The following is an 18,380-nucleotide window of genomic DNA, read 5'->3' as shown; positions in this document are numbered from 1 at the left end:
TAAGGCCAGTGTGTTTGTGACTAAGAAAACAAAATAATATATGGCTGTACATGTGATTTCCCAGGTTAGGGTGGTAAAGAGCATGGCTTCTGGATTTATAGCTCTGCCTTCAAGCTATGTGACTTTACACCGGGTACTTGGCCTCTCTGAACCTGTGAAATGGGGGTAACAGAGTCTATTCATGAGATAGCTTGTTAATAAGCCACTTAATACACTGTCTGATAATGTAACCATTCACATGATGATAGCAATTATTAGGTGATTTTAAATTTTCAGCCACCTATTTTGAATCCAGGGATAGAAAGTCATGTTTACATAGTTTGAGTTGAATCTTCCCACCAGTATCAATCCATTTTCCATTGCTACGACAAAATGTCCAGGATTGGGTACTTTATAATGAAAAAAGGTTATTTGGCTCACTGTTTCAGAGGCTGGAAATCCAAAACCTGGTGGCCCCGTTGGTTCAGCCTGTGGTAAGGGCTTTCTGGTGGTGGCATCACAACAGCAGAAGAGATCACCAGCCAAGACAGGAGGGCAGGCTTCAGGTGTCTGACTCACTCTTGCGATAATCCATTCTGAAGAGAACCAAGTCTGCGCTGCCAGCCTGAACCCCTTCCAAGGGCAGAGCTTGCCTGACCTGACCATGACCTTCCACAAGGTCCCTCCTCCTAGGCCAGGGACCCAGACCCTGCAGCCCCACAGCTCTGGCCTCCGGGTCCCACAGCCCCGGCTGCAAGTTGTCCATCACGCAGGACCTCACCTCGGAGGTGGGCCTGTCTCTGGCCTCTGCTGGGACTAACCCCAGCTCTCCCCTCCCCTGTCCCCTCCCGTCCTCTCGCCCCCGTGCAGGTGAGGACCTCGTGAGGGCTCTGGCTGACGTCTGGGACCACTTCTTCACGGAGACCCTGCCCACCCTGCAGGCCATCTTCTACCCAGTTCAGGTCAGTGTCCCCCCTGGACCTCCTGCCGGCCTCTGTCGTGGCCTTTGGAGGCTGGGGGGCAGGTGAATGGGGAGAACCTGGGGGTGGCTGCTGGAGTTGGCCGAGGGGCGTGGGGCTCTTTGAGAGCCCTGGGGGCCACCTTCAGCCCCGGAGCAAGGAAAAGCGCCACAGGACTGGAGCCCGCGGGCTCCTGCTGCCCTTCCAGCGCTGAGGGTGCTCTCGTGCTTTGGAGGGTTTGGTTCCCCTTCCCCAAAGTAGAGAAGCCTGGGGGTGGGGGAGGGGCTTTTCTTTTTTCTTCTCTTTCTTTCCCACCCTCCCTCCCTTCCTTCCTTTCTCCCTTTCTTCCGTCCTTACTTTTCTTTCTGAAGCATAATTTCTAAGCAAGTTTGCTGTTGTCCCCGGATGGTGGGGAAGGAGTACTGTTCCCTGTCCTCGGAAGGAGCCATATGATGGGCGCGCAGGGTGGGCGTTCGGGATGGCTTGAGCCGTCATGAACTCCCGTTGCACAACCCCCTCCACCTCCTCCTGCAAAATGAAGAATCTGGAGTAAAAGGAACACTCTCCTTTGTGTTCCAATTCTAGGACCTCAGCTCATTTGACCACTTGTGTCAATTTCCTTCCTCTTTCTTTGTTTGGTTTTTGGTCCTGGGGATTGAACCTAGGAGTGCTTAACCACTGAGCCTCTTCCCAGTCCTTTTTATATTTTATTTATCTCACCGAGTTGCTCAGGGCCTCGCTAAGTGGCTGAGGCTGGCTTTGAACTCGAGATCCTCCTGCCTCAGCCTCCCAAGCCCCTGGGATTATAGATATTCAACACTGCCCTGCGCTTTCTTCTTCTTCCTACAGAGGTTAATACCACTGCTGATGGTGCCAGGTCAGAGCAGTGCCCCCTCCCCAGGGAGCCTGGCATAGCTATCCATCTCCCTGTACCCTCTCTCACATAGGTGGCACTGAGCTCACCTGAACTCTCAGCCCCTGGGATTGGGGCTCCTCACATAGCCTGGCTGCGTTGAAGCAGAGTAGGAACAGAGCCATGAGCAGTGATGGAGGGTTTCCTCCTACCAGGGGAAAGGCCCACGGGACTGTTTGGTCTGATGGTATTTTAAAGGAACTTGGAAGTGCATCTAATATTTAAAACCTGGGAGGCTGTGCTTGCAGATTTCATTACCCATTTGAGTCCCGTCCCTGATGTTTCTAGTAAAACAGAACAGCCAGAAGCCCCTAGCCCACAGCTCGCCCCTCTCTTTCAACCCGTCCTCAGCCCTAGCCTGCATTTATGTGGCCAGAGCAGCGCTGTGTCTGCTTCTTTTTCTGCAATCGTCATCCAGCTGCCATACAAGGATCCTGTCCTAGGAAGACAGACCTGGGGGTCAGGGTTGCCTGATTTAGCAAATAAAAACACAAGATGCCAAGTTATATTTGAATTTCATATAAACAAGTAACACAGCACTGGGGGCATAGTTATATTTTTAAAAGATTCAGATTTAGCTGGACATTCTATATTTATCTGGCAGCTCTGCAGGAGGGGGCGTGCAGACCTGGGCCTCTCTAAGGGCCATTGGGCAGGGACTGCAGGGTGCTGGCGTGGTTCTAGAATGGGGACTGCGGGATCTGGGAGGGCATGGCCCCGGTGCAGTCAGAGGTGGGCAGCGAGGGGCCTCTGAGGCCCAGAGCAGGCAGGAGTCCAGTCCTACAGGTCTACACTGGCTGCCCTGATTCGCTTGAAAACCTGTAAGGTCTGGCGATCGTCGTCTTGGCCCTGTTCTCCCTTCTCCTCTCCCGGCCAGACTTGAAGTCTGCTTCTGCTCTAGTTTGCCCCAGTCTCCCCCCGGCTGGCTGCTCCCCTGCCCGTCAGCCTCTGCGGACATTTGCATGTGCTGGCCCTTGTTCTTCAGTTCGCTGAGACTGGGCAGGGCGCTGACAGAGTCACCCTGTGGACTGGGGAAGATCGGAGCAAAGGGGCACCCAGGTAGGGGTCCCGGGAAGGAGGGAGCTGTGCTTCCTGCCCACTTTTTGGTCTCAGCTGACCCAGGGTCACATATGCATGGCTTTCTGGAATGCTGTGCCTTCAGGTTGGCTAAGCCCAGACAAAATGGATGGAACCTTGGTTTCTGTGGACGTGAGTCTTGTTTGTCCTCTGTTGGTGGAGGACAGTGGTTAGGAGGAGAGAGGCTTGGATTGGGTGCTGTCCCACCCCAACCTAAAACAAGAAGGGGAAAGAGAATTCTGGATGAGCATGACTTCCCTCTGATTCATGACAAACTGAAGTCAGTGTCCCCAATGGTCCTCTAGGAAAGCAATGACCAACTTGTTTTCAGGACAGGGTCTTCCACATGGCCCCATAAACACATTTTGTGCCCGCGTCAGGGGCCAGATCTTAGATGCAGAAAAGGCCTTTGTGGCTTTGGGCACCAGCGAGGTTCTCAGAAAAACAAAACAAAACAAAACAAAGCCCCCTATTTGGGGCAGGCAGGAGCCCTGGCATGGGATGTTGGAGCCCTTGCCAGGTCAATAGTGGCACCGCGTAGCTCTCCTGAGCCTGCTTCAGTTTGCCTTTTAACACAGGAGGTGTCCCTCTGGTCATTTTAAATCTGGGCTGGAGGTTCCCCCCGAGCTGGGAAGCTCTGAAGGCGCAGTCTTTCACCTTCTGCAGACAAATGCTCTAGATCCTCGTGCCCAGCCACGCTCCACGACGGTGGGTGTTGTGGAAGAGGTGAGGCCACAGAGCTCGCTGGGGAGGACGCGGGCAGGGGGTCAGCCAAGAGGAGTGGTTCAGGGCCTGAGCAGCGCCTCGGCCGCCCTGTGCTCAGTCCTCAGCCCACCAGGCACCATGTCCATCCCCTGGAAGGTAGCCTCGCCTCTCTGAGCCTCTGGTTTCTTCTATAAAACAATAAAGTCGACTCCAGAGGGGTGAGGAGGAGGGAGAGTGTGGTGATAGGAAAGCAGCTGGGTTAGCATAGGACTACAGCCAGGGCGGCAGAACAGTGGCTCTGACCATCCGTGTGGCTAGTATATTCTCTGTCAATCAAAAGGTGTCAGAAGCTTAGCTGCAGCCCAAGTATCTGGATCTACTTTTCACATGTCATGGACTAAGCTAATGAGTTTGGAATGGGTGCTTCTGTTTGTTTCTTGGTTTGTTTTTGGAACGTATTATTTTTTAATGTCCCTGTAATCATCATTCTTTAAAAAAAAAAATCGTTCTCTCCATTGCTGTGACACAATAGGCTCTCATCCATTGTCAGCAGGTGTGTGAATCATTGTAGTCTTTTCAGAGGGCAACATGGAGGTATGTAAGACTTTGGGGGAGATACCAGGGATTGAACTCGGGGCACTCAACCCCTGAGCCACATCCCCAGCCCTATTTTGGATTTTATTTAGAGACAGGCTTTCACTGAGTTGCCTAGCACCTCACCATTGCTGAGACTGGCTTTAAACTCTCCATCCTCTGGTCTCAGCCTCCAGAGCTGCTGGGATTAAGACTTTTTAAAGGCATATTTTGATCACACAATTTTGTTTTGAATTGCTAATCTGAATACACTGATAAAAGTGCTCAGAGAGACATCGATGAATGTGTTTATTATAGCAGTGTTTGTCGGCAAAAAAAAAAAGGCATTTTGGTGTAGGCAATGTCAGTTAAATACAGTCTGTTCATGCAATGGATTACTATGCAGCCTTGAAAAGGGGGTGAGGAGAAGAAGCAATATGTGCTGGTATGAAAAGATGTCCCAAATATACTACATTAAACAAAAGCAGGTTGCAGAACAGTAGAAAGCATACACTCCCAATGAGTGTTTAAAGATTATATGTGTAATTTCACAGATGTAGAGACTTTCTGGAAAAAAATAAGAGACTATAAGAAGAGTTCTTCTGTTCAATCTTTGCCCTTAAATATCTATGACCTTGATGAGAATGAAATAAAAAATGAAAAGGCAAAGGGAACAGAAATTGTCTCTATTGGGGTGCAGCACTAGGGGTGAAAGGCCTCTGAGCACCTGGCTGGCCTTGGAGGGACCATCTGGAAACCCATTCTGTGAAGTTTTCTGGCAGTTGCTGGGTGGGGCTCTTGGAATCACCTCCTTTCACCCTGCAGTCTTTCCACCAGATTGCTGTTCACGAGTAGTTCCTAGAAGCTGACCTGCCTGGTCTTCCTTCTTCTCTTTCCCTGTGTTCTCTTGTTCACAGGAGGGTGGAGAATAAGTTGGATAGATCCTATCACCTCCCGGCATCATAGGGCCTGAACAGAATAAGGGGTCTGGTACTAGTTCCTTTGTACCCCTGTCCATCAATTTATCATACAGAGATAATACCACTGTCCAACTTTTCAGAGATATGAGAATAATAAAATAAAGCAAAAGTGCTTTGCAATTAAGACCACTTATTTAAAATATGCAACATAGTGTTTGCTCTATTTGAAGTTATTATTTTAATGTTATCAGAAAAACTGTAAAGACATGAAATAGATATTGTTCTAGTCAACTTTTTCACTTCTGTGACCGACCAAAAAACCTGACAAGGAACAATATAGAGGAGGAGAAGTTGACTTGGGGCTCACAGTTTTGGAGGTCTTGGTCCACAGATGGCCGACTCCAGGCCTTGGGGCTGAGGTGAGGCAGAACATCCTGGAAGAAGAGTGTGGCAAAAGGGAACACGGCACCAGGAAGCAGAGTTCTAGTCAACAAGGACAAAATGCATACCCCAAAGGCACCCCCCCAGGGACCCACCCCCTCCAGCCACACCCTTGCTGTCCAGTTACCACCCAGTTAATCCGCATCAGGGGATTAGTGCGCTGATTAGGTTCAGGCTCTCAGAACCCCAGAACCCCATCACTTCACCTCTAAACCTTCGTGCAATGTCTCATACGTGAGCTTTTGGGGGACGCCTAATATCTAAACCATAACATTTCGCTCCTAGTCCCCCAAAGAGGAGCTCACAATGCAAAAATACCTTTAGTTGTTTTCCAAGAATCCCCAGGTCGTAACGGTTCCAGGACTTCTGAAAAGTCCAAGTTCAAAGTCTCTTCTGAGTCTCAGGGCAAACTTTGAGCACCAGCCTCTGTAAAAATTAAAAACAAGCTCCATACATACATCCAGGATATAAAGGCACAGAGTGAGTATTTTCACGCGAAGAAATAGGTGACATGGAAAGAAGGGATGGGGCCAAAGCAAGACAGAAGTCTAACTGGTCCTGTAGCTCCACGTCCAGCGTCTGGGCATGCGGCATCCTGAAGCTCTCTCCAAAGGGCTTTGGTGGCTCCGTCCCTGTGGCCTTGCTGGTTGCAGCCCTCGTGGCCTCTCTGCTGGCTTGTCACTTCCCATTCTTCCTCCACAGACGTCACAGTACGGGCATTTCTTAATCTCGGGGGTCTCCACGGCTGCTGTGGCTCCTGCTCACATCTCCACACGTCACCCTCTCAGGGAGAGCCTGCAGGGACCTTGCCTTGCTTCGCTTGGCTTCCGAGGCCTTCCTTGGACATCTCGGTGGAAGCCTCCGGGCACCCCTGGCTCCGGCATCCTGCATTCCTGCAGAACCAGTTGTATGTGGTCCCCACCAAGTTCCCCATCTCGACAGTAGCCCAGCCTCAGGGACCCTGGCTGCACAGCCTCTGAGTGCTTGGGGCCTCAGCACGTTGAGAAAACTCCTAGGCCCCCTTGTGCAAGCAGCTTGCCCACTGGTTTCTTCTCAAGGGAGTATTTACTTCTACATGTTCGAGCCTGAGATGGGCGTGGTCTTGCCAGCTCCTGATGCCCTCCAACCATCTTTCCTGTGGTTTGTGAGGAAAGCGTTCACTTCTTTACTGACCCTAATATCTTTAACCACCACACTTTCCTTCGTCCCAGTTTTACTCACAGTTTTCTGGCCCAAAGACACATTTTTCAAATTTTTCTGCTTTGCTCTCTGCTTCAGATTATCACACTAAACTTGGCAAAAAGCCTCCATTAATATTCATGCCACCGCCTGAATGTCACGCTGCCTGGCAGTTTCTTCTGCTAGACTAAGGAGTCCATTGCCGTCAGCTCAGCCCCACAGAGTCCCGGGACAGGGCAAAATGCAGGCAGCTTCTCAGTCAGGACATAACGAATGGCCTCTGGTCCACTTTCCTGTAGAGTCCTCCTCCCCTGAGACCTCATGAGCCCTGACATAGTCTCCTTGTCCTCTGGTCTCTGAACGCCGCCCACCAGAATTGCCCGTTCAGCTCCGCTTACCACAGCCTACAGATTTTCCAGCTTGTCGCTTTAAACTTTCCAAAAACTTCCTCCCACAATTTCCAAAAAGCTCCCCAAGCTTCTAAACCACATGGTCAGGGTTGTCACAGTAATGGCCCCACCTCTCCATACCAATTTCTGTTTTATTCCTATTCAGTTTTTTTATTGCTATGATTAAAAAATCAAGAACAGTTTTTGAGGGGGGTGGAATTTATTTGGGGGCTCATGGTTTCAGAAGTCTTAGTCCGTAGACAGCCAGCTCCATTCCTTGGGGCTCGAGGTGAGACAGGACATCATGGCAGAAGAATGTGGAGGAGGAGAGCAGCTGAGAACAGGGAACCAGGAAGCAGAGAGAGAGCTCTGCTCAACAGGAACAGAATAAATATCCCCAAAGCACACCCCCAGGGACCCGCCTCCTCATGCACACCCCACCTGCCTATAGTTACCACCCGGTTATCCCTGCCAGGGGATTAATGCACTGATCAGTGCATTCATTAGTGCATTAGTGCATTCATGACCTTTGTTGCATTGGCTCATACATGAGCTTTGGTGGAACGCCTCACATCTAAACCATGGCAGATATAAAACTATAAAATATAGCTATGGTATCTCGGGACGCTTTACAGATCATGGATGTTTGTGATGCCTGAACGTGCTACTTTCATAACAGGACGTGATAAAGCTTCACTAAAACATGCTCTTGGGCTGGGGTTGTGGCTCAGTGGTAGAGCACCTGCCTAGCGAGTGTGAGGCACTGGGTTTGATTCTCAGCACCACTTATATATTAAAAAAATTTTAAAAACCCATGCTCTTGAAGAGAACAAATGCGTCTAAGTCAACACTATTTATTAAGCACATACAGTATGCCGGGCTCTGTGCCCCTTCGCTTCATCCACAGGATTCCTCCCAGCAGCAGTGCTTGGGTGACGTCACCCAGTCTCCCATGCAGCAGGCATTACAGTGTCCGGCCTCCACAGAAGGTGGCTGAAGAAGTGGCTTGTTGTCCTTCTCAGAACCCACTTGGATTAGTCAGCTTTTTGTTGCTGTGACCAAAATACTTGCAAGAACAACTTAGAGGAGGAAAAGTCTATTTTGGCTCACATTCCAGAGGTCTCGGTTTGTGATTGGTTGACTCGATTGCCCAGGGCCTGGGTCAGGCAGAACTTCACGGACGGAGGGTGTGGAGGAAGAGAGCAGCTCAGCTTATGGCTGATAGAAACGGGGACAGGAGAGAAGGAGGAAGGAGCCAGGGGACAGATATAATCCAGGCCATAATCCCAGTGACCTACTTCCTCCAACCACACCCACCTGCCTACAGTAACCACCCAGTAGCCCTTTCAAATGATTAAGCCATCTAAGGGCTTAATCCACTGATGGGCTTCCAGCCTCACAATCCAGTGTTTTCACCCCTGAATATTTCTTCGTTGCCTAATGCCTGAGCTTTTGCAGGGACCCTTCAAGATTCAAACCCTAATGCTGTGTATTATTATTGCTAAATAATTTTTATCCAAATCCAGAATGATTTCATCCTGGGGCCTTCATCACATGACTTGATCAGAGCCAGGAAGAGCATCAGAGTGACCTGGAAGGCTCCTTTAAACCCAGATTCCTGCAGAGTCTCTCTGCTCTAATATATCTAGAGTGGAGCCTGAGAATTTTTCATTTTTACCAGCTTTCCCAGCAACAGTGATGCTGCTGATTCAGGCTTTGGTAGGCATTCTCCAGAGAAACAGAACCAGTAGTGTGTGTGTGTGTGTGTGTGTGTGTGTGTGTGTGCTCGCGCATGCAGGCACGCGCGCACACATACACACTCCTGAGAAACATTTCAGCCAACAACAAACTGCATGTACTGTGGCGGTCCCGTGAGATGATATCACCTGGGAACAGGCCACCTTAGTCTGTGTAAGTACACTCTTTGATATTTGCACAGTGATGAAATTGCCTGACTCACTTCTCAGAAGCATCCTTGTCAGGAGGTGACGTGTGGGTATCATGAAGCATTGGCTGCCGTGGCTATGGGGCCATGTGAGCTTTCCATCTCTGTGACAAAATACCTGCAATAATCAACTTTCTTAAAAGAGGGAAAGATTGTTTGTTTTAGAGGTTTTGGTCCATGCTGCCTTTGGGATGGTGGTGGCACAGTATGTCATGGCAGCAGGAGCAGTGGGAGAGGTGGCCTGTTCACCTCATGGTGGCCAAGAAGCCAAGAGGAGACAGGAAGTGCTGGGGCCCCAATATCCCCTCGTGGGCGTGTCCCCCAATGACCTAACTTCCTTCCATTGGTCTCCGCCTCCTAAAGGTTTAGCCTCCTCCCAGTCATGCCCCAAGCTGATGACCCAGCCCTCAATTTGTGGCCTTTGGAAGCTTTCCAGATCCAAACTATGGCGGAGGCTGAGCCCCACAGTCTGCTTCTGCTAATGGAAGACCCAGAAAGCCAGGGGTGTAGTTCAGTCTGAGTCCAGAGGCTGAGGACCAAGGGGCTGCTGGCGTCAGTATATCCAAGGGCTGGAAAAGGTGAGGCCAGATGCCATGTTCCCACTCAGGCCAGAAGCAAGAGGACCAGTGCCCCCTTCCTCCTCCTTTTGTTCTATTCGGCACCTCAGCTAATTGGACGGAGCCCACCCAGGTGGGCGAGAGCAGCCTGCTTTCTCTCTCCAGCATTTACCAAACACCCTCCAGACACACCAGAAACCATGCTTCATCCGGGCACCCAGGGCCAGTCAAGTTTATACCAAAATTAACAGCAATTCAGACCCCGACTCTGGGAACACCAAGTCAGAGGCACTAGGCGGGTGTCAGGACTCGGGGTGTGCACGTGAGCTGTGTGAGGCCTGCTTCCTCCCTGAGTGCCTTCCTATGTTCAGGGCTGTGGATGGGACTTGGCCTCATTCTCCTACCTTGGCACAGGGAAAGGAGACCCGGAAATGAAGCAAGGCACAAGTAACTGTGAGTGCTGGGACGTGGTTTGAGAAATGGAAACCCCAAGACATGGGGGACGCTGCACTGGGGGTGATCAGGAAGGTCCCAGGTGGTCGAATTGAGCCCACACAGCATGGGAGGGGGTCACGTGTGTTCACTGGGGGAGGGGCTGCAGCGATGGCAAGGGTTCCTATAAACCCCAAGGGTTACAGGGAGTATAAAATTTCCTTAAGCCTTGGGGCATGGACTGCTACATCCTGTTTGGAATGATACCTCTGGCTTATTCCAGGAGCAAGACATTTTTGACATGTGCTGGGTGAGAGTGTGCATGTGTGTGTGTGCATGAGCATGGGTATGAGAGGGAGAATCTGAGAAATTAGCTCTTTTCCTCTTTGTCTTGGCAGTTTTCGGGAGCTCTAAAATAATTTGAATTTGAATTTTTATCATTTTTCATCTGTGAAATGGATTTTATAATAGTACCTATCTCTGTGGACGGTTTTCTTAGTCTGTTCAGGCTGCTACAATAAAACACTACAGACTAGGTCGATTATTAACCACAGAAGTGCATTTCTCACAGTTCTGGAGGCTGAAAGTCCAACATCAAGGTGCAGGCAGAGTAAATGTCTATGCGGGCCTGTGGTGCCTCCTTGCTGTGCTTTGTTTGGTGAAAGGGGTTCGGGGCTTTTCTGCAGCCTCTTTCACAAAGGTACTAATCCCATGCCTAGGGGCTCCACCCTCACGATCCTATCACCTCCCAAAAGTCCCACCTCCAAACACCTTGACCTTGGGGTTAGGATTTCAACCTATGATTTTAGGGAGACACAAACCACACATTAAATATGTTATTTCCACCTAAAGTGTCCATTCTCACACCCAGCACGTAGTTGGAGGTTACCAAAGGCCAGCTCTGGTGCGATGAGCATTGTCATCCCTTGCCTGCCCCTTCCACAGATCCCTTCTACTTTTCCAATTATTTTCCTTCCTCCATTACTTGGGTCTCCGTAAGAAATCTAGTATCTTATGGAAGCATCTGAGGACTGCTGTTTCCTTTGCCTGGCACCTGGTGGGCACCTCAGCCCTTAGCAGACAAGGTTGGGGATGCATCCTTGGACGTCGGGGAGTGGATTTGAGCTTTGGTGTCTCCCCCACTTCCTGGGTCCTCCTTCCTAACCATTGACGGCATTGACCGCGTGGCCCTGCTCTAGGTGTCTGTGTTGTCTTGGGGGCATTTAAACGGGACGGACCCTGTACTGTCTTAAACAAAGCGTTAGTTCCAGGGGACAGGAGCTGGGTCTTCACCTCTGGATCTTGCAGACATCTGGTCCTGCCCCATCCCAGGTGCTGCGTAAGCACGTGCCCTCCACTGCACGTGGCTGGGGGCAGATGTAGCAAGCTGTCACCTCTCACCCTCCCTCCTCCCTCCTCTCCAGGGACAGGAGCTGACCATCCGCCAGATCTCCCTCCTGGGCTTCCGAGACCTGGTCCTGCTGAAGGTGAAGCTGGGTGACTTGCTGCTTTTGGGGCCACCATCCAAGCTGCCCTCCTCCATCGTCCAGATGCTGCTCGTCCTGCAGGTGAGGCCCTGGGGGAGGCCAAGGGAGGAGACAGCCGCTGTGGGACTAACAGGAAGGGACCAAGTGACCAAGCACCTGAGCTTAGTTGAGAATTCTTTTGAGCTCGTTTGGGCACATCCCTGAGTTCCTTTGTTTGATGTGCATTCACAGGGTCCCTGCTAGGTCCCTGGTCCTGTGCTCACTGCCGGAATTGTAGAGGGGCATGAAAGAAGCGTGGTCCTTCATTCAGGAAGTGGACACTCCCCAGTTATGTCAGGGAGCCGTGGGCTGCAGGGGACTACAAGGAATCCATTTTTGCCTAGCACAAGCCAGACCAGGTCCTCAATGGAAGGCTCCCAAGGCAGATGGGGTTTGTGACAAGGTGACACTGGTCAAGTTGCAAAGCCACCAGCGTTTCTTCACTTCCTGGCCTCTAGTTGTACCTGGTCTGCGTGTTTCTCTCTGATGCTCCCTGGCCTTGCACAGACTCTCTTGGTCTTTCTCGATCCGTGGGGTCGCGTCCAGTGCTTTGGTTCCCACCTGATCCATGTGGCAGGCGGAAGTAAGAGACTGACCACCCAGACAGCTGCCCTGTGTCTCTTGATCCCAACCCCCAGTCAGTAACAGGACAGTGAGCCAACACTGTTGGTCCCTGGTGTTTGCAGCCTCAGGCCAAGGAATCAGCCACCTCGTGAGGTTGGCATTGTCTGTCACTCCCATCACAGACCAGGAAACTGAGACCTAGGAAGTTCACCAACATGTCTATCACCCCAGCTAGTAAGGGGTAATAAAATTGAGAACTGCACACCCTGGTTCCTCTCCAAAGGAAAGAATCTGATTGGCTGGCCTTGGGCTAGGTGACCTCTTTGCCTGGTGGACTTTGACCTTGAGTGGGATCAAGTAGTCCAAACCTGGCCTCAGCAAGCCCATTCCTGTGGGTGGGCACACAGTTCTCCCAGAGCAGCGCTGCTCTCCCAGGTTCCATCCTCCATCAGGCAGAAGGGGACCCTAGGCTGCCCTCATAGCAGGCATGGAGCATCCAGCCAGGGCCCCCGACCTGCCTCCCCCAGCTGCTGTTCTCTTTCCCTTCTCTAAGCTGGAACATCCTTCCCTGTAATCCCAGAGGAGGAAGGGCTGCCAATAGGAAGAGGGAGAGTGGAACTGGCTGGAATGCAGGTGTGCAGCTCCCACCTGATTGAACTTGGCCTCTGCAGAAGGAGTGAGCAGGACCTTTGTGTCCACTGTTCCTTCTGCCCACGGCACTCTGTCCTCTGGACCCACAAGCCCCCTTCCATCAAGGCAGATCCTTGGGCTTCCATCTCACCCTGTGTCCCAGCACCCAGCCCAGTCCTTGGCACAAAGTAGGTGCTAACTAAACACTGTTCACTTAGTGGTAGCACCAACTAGCAAGAGACTGAGTGAGACTGACCCCAGGTCCCCGGCCCCAAAGATTACGAGGCTTGTGACCATCACACAGGGCTGAGAGAAGTGTGGCTGGAGCAGGTCCAGGGTCTCGGCAGTTTTCTGGAGAGCTGGGCGAGGAAATGGTCCCTCCTGTGACTACCCCTTGTTTGTTCCGTTTCAAGCAGAGAGGGAGGATGAGAGGAGCTGGCTCAGGGGCCCAGGACCACATACTAATTTGTAGCCAGCTGACTGCTCGGCAGCTCCCGGGCCCCTGCTTTCTGCCTTCGTCCTGCAGCCCCCCTCCATGCTCAGAACCCCCTCAGCTCCACCCTTCAGTTCCCTTAGGGCTTCCTGGAGAGGCTTACTCAGGAGCCTCGGGACAGGGATGGTGACTGAAAGCAGCAGCCTGGGTCTGAGTGGCACTTCAGGTGGCACTGCCCTGGGGCCATTCCTGTTGCGGGAACCCTAGGTCTCTGTACTTAGAATTGTCCTTCTCTCCACAGGCCCCTAATTTCCCCAGGGTCATGAGGCCTGGGGCTGATTTCTCCAAAGCCACCCGACTGCTAGGAAAAAGAGCCCTTTCTCAGACTTCAACTCTCCCTTTTCCAAAGTATTTTGGAGCCAACCCTTCCCCTCCTTTAATACACAGAGTGTTCTGCCAGCCAAGAGATCTGCTCAGGCTGGCCTGGCCAGTGGCGGAACCAGAGACTTTAGCCATGTGCTGGACCCTGGAGGCCCCCCATGCCGGGCAGGGTGTGTGACCTGTGCTTCCAGGACCCTGCGCCTGGCTCCATTGACTCCCATAACCCACTCGGCATTCGTGATAGCTTTTGGAGGAAGGGACCTTGATATTCACTTTGCTCTGGGTGACAAAATGGTCACAGCCAGTCTGCTGACCAGTGGAGGGCAGAGAGCGGCACCCTGGCCGAGGGCACCTGCCAGCCCAGCTCTCGAGGCTGTGTCCTGGGAGAACCAGCCGCTAGCTCCACGTCACGTGCTCCTGGCCCACTCTCTCCCACCTGTGCGGCCTCTCCTTTTCCTGTCACCTCTCCCCAGTTAGTGCTCAGGAATTCTAGGGGGGAAGGGGCCATGGAAGAACCCAGATGAGAATCGTCAAGGACAAAACAAGAGAGAGACAATGGGAAAGTTTCCTGGGCTCTGAGGCCCAGTCAAGGTGGTTTTGTGGCTGAAACCGCTCTGCTCTTGAGGCCTGGTGTGGTTCCTGGGGCGCCTGAGCAGGGCTCCCCTTTTCCCTTCTGCTGCCTCAAGGCCTCCCTCCACCTGGGGCAGCTGTGTCTCCCTGAGCTGAGCAGCTCGTTCGCTTTCTCTGTTCATTTCCACTGTTGAGTCTCGGGGTGCTTCTGTCTAGTATGGAGCAGAGGGCACAGAGCACCCTGGCTGCCTGGCCGGGTGTGTGTCAGGACCACCTATTTCTCTGCATCTCCTCCCTCCAGACCCCTTCCCAGCCCAACCTCCAAATCCTCTGCCCCTCCCCAACTTCCTTCTATTTTCTTAAGCGGCCCCTCTCTGCGCCACTCCCAACCCCCTCACCCCCACACACACCCCTATCTCTGTGGGATGCAGGTGAGAAGGGACAGGTCCAGCTGTTTCTCTGGAAGGACCCCCAGCCTATAGGAGTTGGCTCTTCCTGCCTCATTGCCTGGCCATCTTCTTACATTTAAGGGAAAGTAATCGACAATCTGTTTTGAGAATTTGATGTGATAACCTTTCAGGCTGAGCACAGCCCCCCAGAACCTGGCTTCTTCCTGCCTAGGACCCTGTCCCTTGCTAGGCGGCCTCCACTTCCTCCCAGTCCCTCCACAGGAGAGCCTGCCTCCACCTCCTTTGTAGGGAGAAGCTGAATTCCCAAGGAGTTCGCTGGGCTTCTAGAAAGCGCTGGTTACAGGCTCCTCTGTGGGTTTGGCCCTTGGAGTTATTAGGGTTGGTGTTTATTCGGGGTTTGATTGTGAGGACTCCTGAGCTGCCGGGCTTTTGAACAGACTCATCATCTTGCTGCAAAACATCTGCCTGCCTCTAGAACCACTCTCCCTTTCTTGTGCTGTTCTGGACTTTCCCATATTCTTTTCCCCTTTTTAAGCTTGTTAATAAGTGATAGTAGGATAGTAGGATAGCCTGGGCTCTGGCTCGGGGCTTTATCCACCAGCTGTGCTTGGCCAGGCAACTGACTTCAGCTCTCTGGGTCTGTAGAAGGGGGTTGATGGGGGCGCCTCCCCCGTGGTTGTCAGGAGGCCTCTGCATTAATACATGTGAAGCGCTTATATAAAATGCATGTGCGCTGTAGGCAAACTGTCACGCCATTGTGGGTGGGGTTATCATGGGACCAGTGAGACTTAGCCTTGGAGCTGGAGCTGGGTCTGTCCCACCCATGCTGCCTTGGAAGGGCCCCTTGGGAGAGGCCGCCATGAACTCATCAGGTGCTTTTCTGACCCTGTGATCTGAGACAAGGGATGAGGGCGCCAGGCCTCAGTTTCCTTTATTCTAGTCTCTAGAAGGTGCCTGCTGGCCACACTGCCTGTGCACGGCAGGAGGGCAGGAGGGATGCGTTGACACGCGTCCACGGGCCAGTTTTCACGGACTGACCTTTGTGTGTCTCGGATGTTCTTTCCAGAGTGTTCACGAGCCCACTGGTCCAAGTGAGGGTTATCTGCAGCTGGAGGAGCTGGTGAAGCAAGTGGTTTCTCCTTTCCTGGGCATCAGTGGGGACCGAAGCTTCTCAGGACCCACATACTCACTGGGTAAGGGGCACAGCTGCCACATTGCCAGGGGCCTAGGCAGCACGGATGCCAGTTACCTTGTACCGAGCACTGACTGCACGCTGAGCACTTTGCTTTCAGTGTGGGTCAGTGCAAACCTGTGTATCTTAATCACTATGTTCCCAGCCTGGGTGGCAGTGACCAAGGACTGAGCCAGCCTCCTCCATAGTGGAGCCTGTCTGATCCACACCTTTGATCAGTGACTTTGATCTTTTTTCATGACACAAAAAAAGACATTCATGTCTCTATCGGATGTCAGAAACCCTGCCTTATTCCACCCTCTCAGGCTTGAGTGGAAAACCCACTGATGAAAGCAGCTCAGATGTGGAGCCAGATTGTCACATGCATAGCCAGGTGCTCTGGAGCTGCTGTCCCCTGCTCTGTTTCTGTAAGCACTACCAGGCCTGCACTGCAAGGAAAGGGGTTCCTGGGTGTGGGGACAAATCCTGGCTATTGATGGCTCTGAAGCTATATTTGCATCAGGCCCTGTACTAGGTCCCTTGGAGAACTTAGAGATGAATCAGGTCTGTTCCTTCTCAGGCCACAGTCTAGATGGTCTCAGTAGAAATTGCTGGGTAATAGAATCTCAAGTAGCTCTCAGTGAAACCACAGTCCTGGTAGAAACAGCTCTGTGATCGGATTCGTAATACAAGACCTTCCTCAGTGACGGCCTGAAATGCAAACCCTTAAGATGCAGGAACTTGTTCAGGGTTCTGTCCCAGCAACTGGAATGGTGCCTGGCTGTACCCAAACCCAGGCACTTGGCACCCACAGAGAGGTGTGGAACAGGAAGCATACCTGCATTTGGAAACGGTTGCCCCTCTTTTCGTGGAAATGGAGTTGTAGCTGAGCTTCAAAGCCAAGGCAGAGTGCAGAAAGGCTCCTGCCCTTCCTGGGCCTCTCAACTGCAGAAAAAGGCAGAGCCTTTCGCCGGCAGTTTTCCCAGCCCTGGTCGTGTCTCTCTGGAGACACCAGCTTAACCACAGACACCACAGATAGGAGGGTGCTGGCCCAGCCTGCTGCTGCCAGGTCCCCACCCCCGACTCCTCTCACCCCACCCAGGAGCTGGAAATGACAGCCCTGAGCCCGGCATGCTATTGCTGCGGTCTCCCTGGAACCCACCTTCCCACTACTGGCTTGGCTCATGGAGTTTGGTGGGAGGAGTGTGGGGAGGGCCCAGGGAGATGTCAGGACACCGCCAGATTAGCTGGGCCCTGACCACTCTCTGGGCCGAATGCCAGAGCAGGGAGAGAAAGAAAAAGTCATTTTTCTGTAACTCTCCTACGTTCTTAGTTGGAAGAGACTCCTAGATCATATTAACAGAGAGAAAGAAAAAAAAGGAATTTCTTAACATCTACATTTCATATCTACGTGGAAGACAGCCAGGGAGCAAGTAGCTTTCTAATAGGCAGCTTTGTCACAGCATCTTCAATGAAGAACAGGGACTTTTTAGAGAGGAGACAAGACAAAGGGAAATGAGTCTCTAAGGGCAGCACCTTGTGGGCAGCCACATGTCGAGTGGTAGCTAAGGGCCGGCCGGGAAAGCCTGAGAGTGCAGACCCTGGTCATCCCCAATGGCAAGGTGTGACGTCGTTTGCGGTGCTACCTTTGTCTTTGGAAGTCCACGTCCTGCTTTCAGCCACCTGGACTGGAGTGGGTGGAGTAGATTTGGAAGTGTAATCTGTGAGGACTCAATCTACAGAAAGAATAATATCCATTTTGTCAAATTATAAGGCAGAGCTGGAGCCGGACACCAAGGTGCACACCTGCAACTACACGGGAGGTTGAGGTGGGAGGATCTCAAGTTCAAGACCAGCCTCAGTCACTTAGTGAGACAGTGACTCAAAATAAAAGGCCTGGGGATGTGGCTCAGTGATGAAGCATCTCTGAGTTCCATCCTCAGTACAAAAACAAACGAACGAACAAAAAAACCCAACAACAACAAGAAAATGTTTCAGTTGGTGGTATGAGCCTTTACTGTACCAAGGACAGTGGCGCCCTGTGGCCCTATCCCAGACACCTGGCATGGTGCTGCAGGTGCATCTGTGAACAAAGAGGGCCCATCCTGCCCTCTAGGGAGGAAGTCAAACAAGGCACAGGGGCCTCCAAAACCTCAGCAGGAGCTTCCCCTGGGCCAGGAAACCAGAGGAGGCTTCCTGGAAGAGGCATTGATACCCTGCTTATCCTGAGCCCTGCTTCCCCACATGTTGAAGTTTGAACATGAGAGAAGCACGCTGAGGCAAGCTTATAAAGCAGGGTTTATTTAAAAAGGGGTAGCATAGACTTCTCCCAGGAGGAAGAAGGGGGCCATAGCTGGTGTCCTGGTATCCCAAGAAGGTGTTCTGCCCTTTTTATATGTCTAGGCTTCCTTTGCTCTCCTGCCTTTCCCCCCTTATCTTTCTCCTTCCTGTGTATGTGACTAGGCCCAGGAATGCTGGGTGGGAGGCCCGAGGTGGGAAACAGGTGGGCTGAAGGGGGAAGGGCAGGATGGAGCAGCCAAGGACACATTATTAACCTTCTGGTTCTCTGTAGGAGGGACCATTCCTGGGACAGGTTACCTCAGCAACAGGTTGGCACAGGGGCAGG

At 52.0% G+C, this 18,380-nt stretch overlaps 1 protein-coding gene and 1 long non-coding RNA gene across 7 annotated transcripts in view; one reads left to right on the top strand and one right to left on the bottom strand.

Annotated features, from left to right (window-relative positions):
* The window catches only part of Prr5l (proline rich 5 like), an 80,102-nt gene that overhangs the window by 51,034 nt on the left and 10,688 nt on the right, over nucleotides 1-18,380 (top strand). For 4 of the 6 annotated variants that reach the window (XM_040284500.2, XM_040284492.2, XM_040284493.2 and 1 more), the window contains 4 exons: nucleotides 429-545; nucleotides 850-941; nucleotides 11,494-11,637; nucleotides 15,650-15,776. In XM_040284500.2, the coding sequence (XP_040140434.1) occupies nucleotides 429-545; nucleotides 850-941; nucleotides 11,494-11,637; nucleotides 15,650-15,776 (480 nt within the window). The remainder of the gene's footprint in view (nucleotides 1-428; nucleotides 546-849; nucleotides 942-11,493; nucleotides 11,638-15,649; nucleotides 15,777-18,380) is intronic. The other 2 variants (XM_078046221.1, XM_078046222.1) reach the window with 2 other exon arrangements.
* LOC144377052 (uncharacterized) lies at nucleotides 2,351-17,074 on the bottom strand. Its single transcript, XR_013437619.1, has 2 exons — nucleotides 16,593-17,074; nucleotides 2,351-5,993 (listed from the first exon to the last, which is right to left on the bottom strand). It is a non-coding gene; the product is annotated as an uncharacterized LOC144377052 (long non-coding RNA).

The sequence above is a fragment of the Ictidomys tridecemlineatus genome, chromosome 4 (genome assembly GCF_052094955.1).
Source record: "Ictidomys tridecemlineatus isolate mIctTri1 chromosome 4, mIctTri1.hap1, whole genome shotgun sequence".
NCBI classification, from domain to species: Eukaryota; Metazoa; Chordata; class Mammalia; order Rodentia; family Sciuridae; genus Ictidomys; species Ictidomys tridecemlineatus.
The sequence above is the reverse complement of the archived record's forward strand: the minus strand, read 5'-3'. Positions and strand labels throughout refer to the sequence as shown.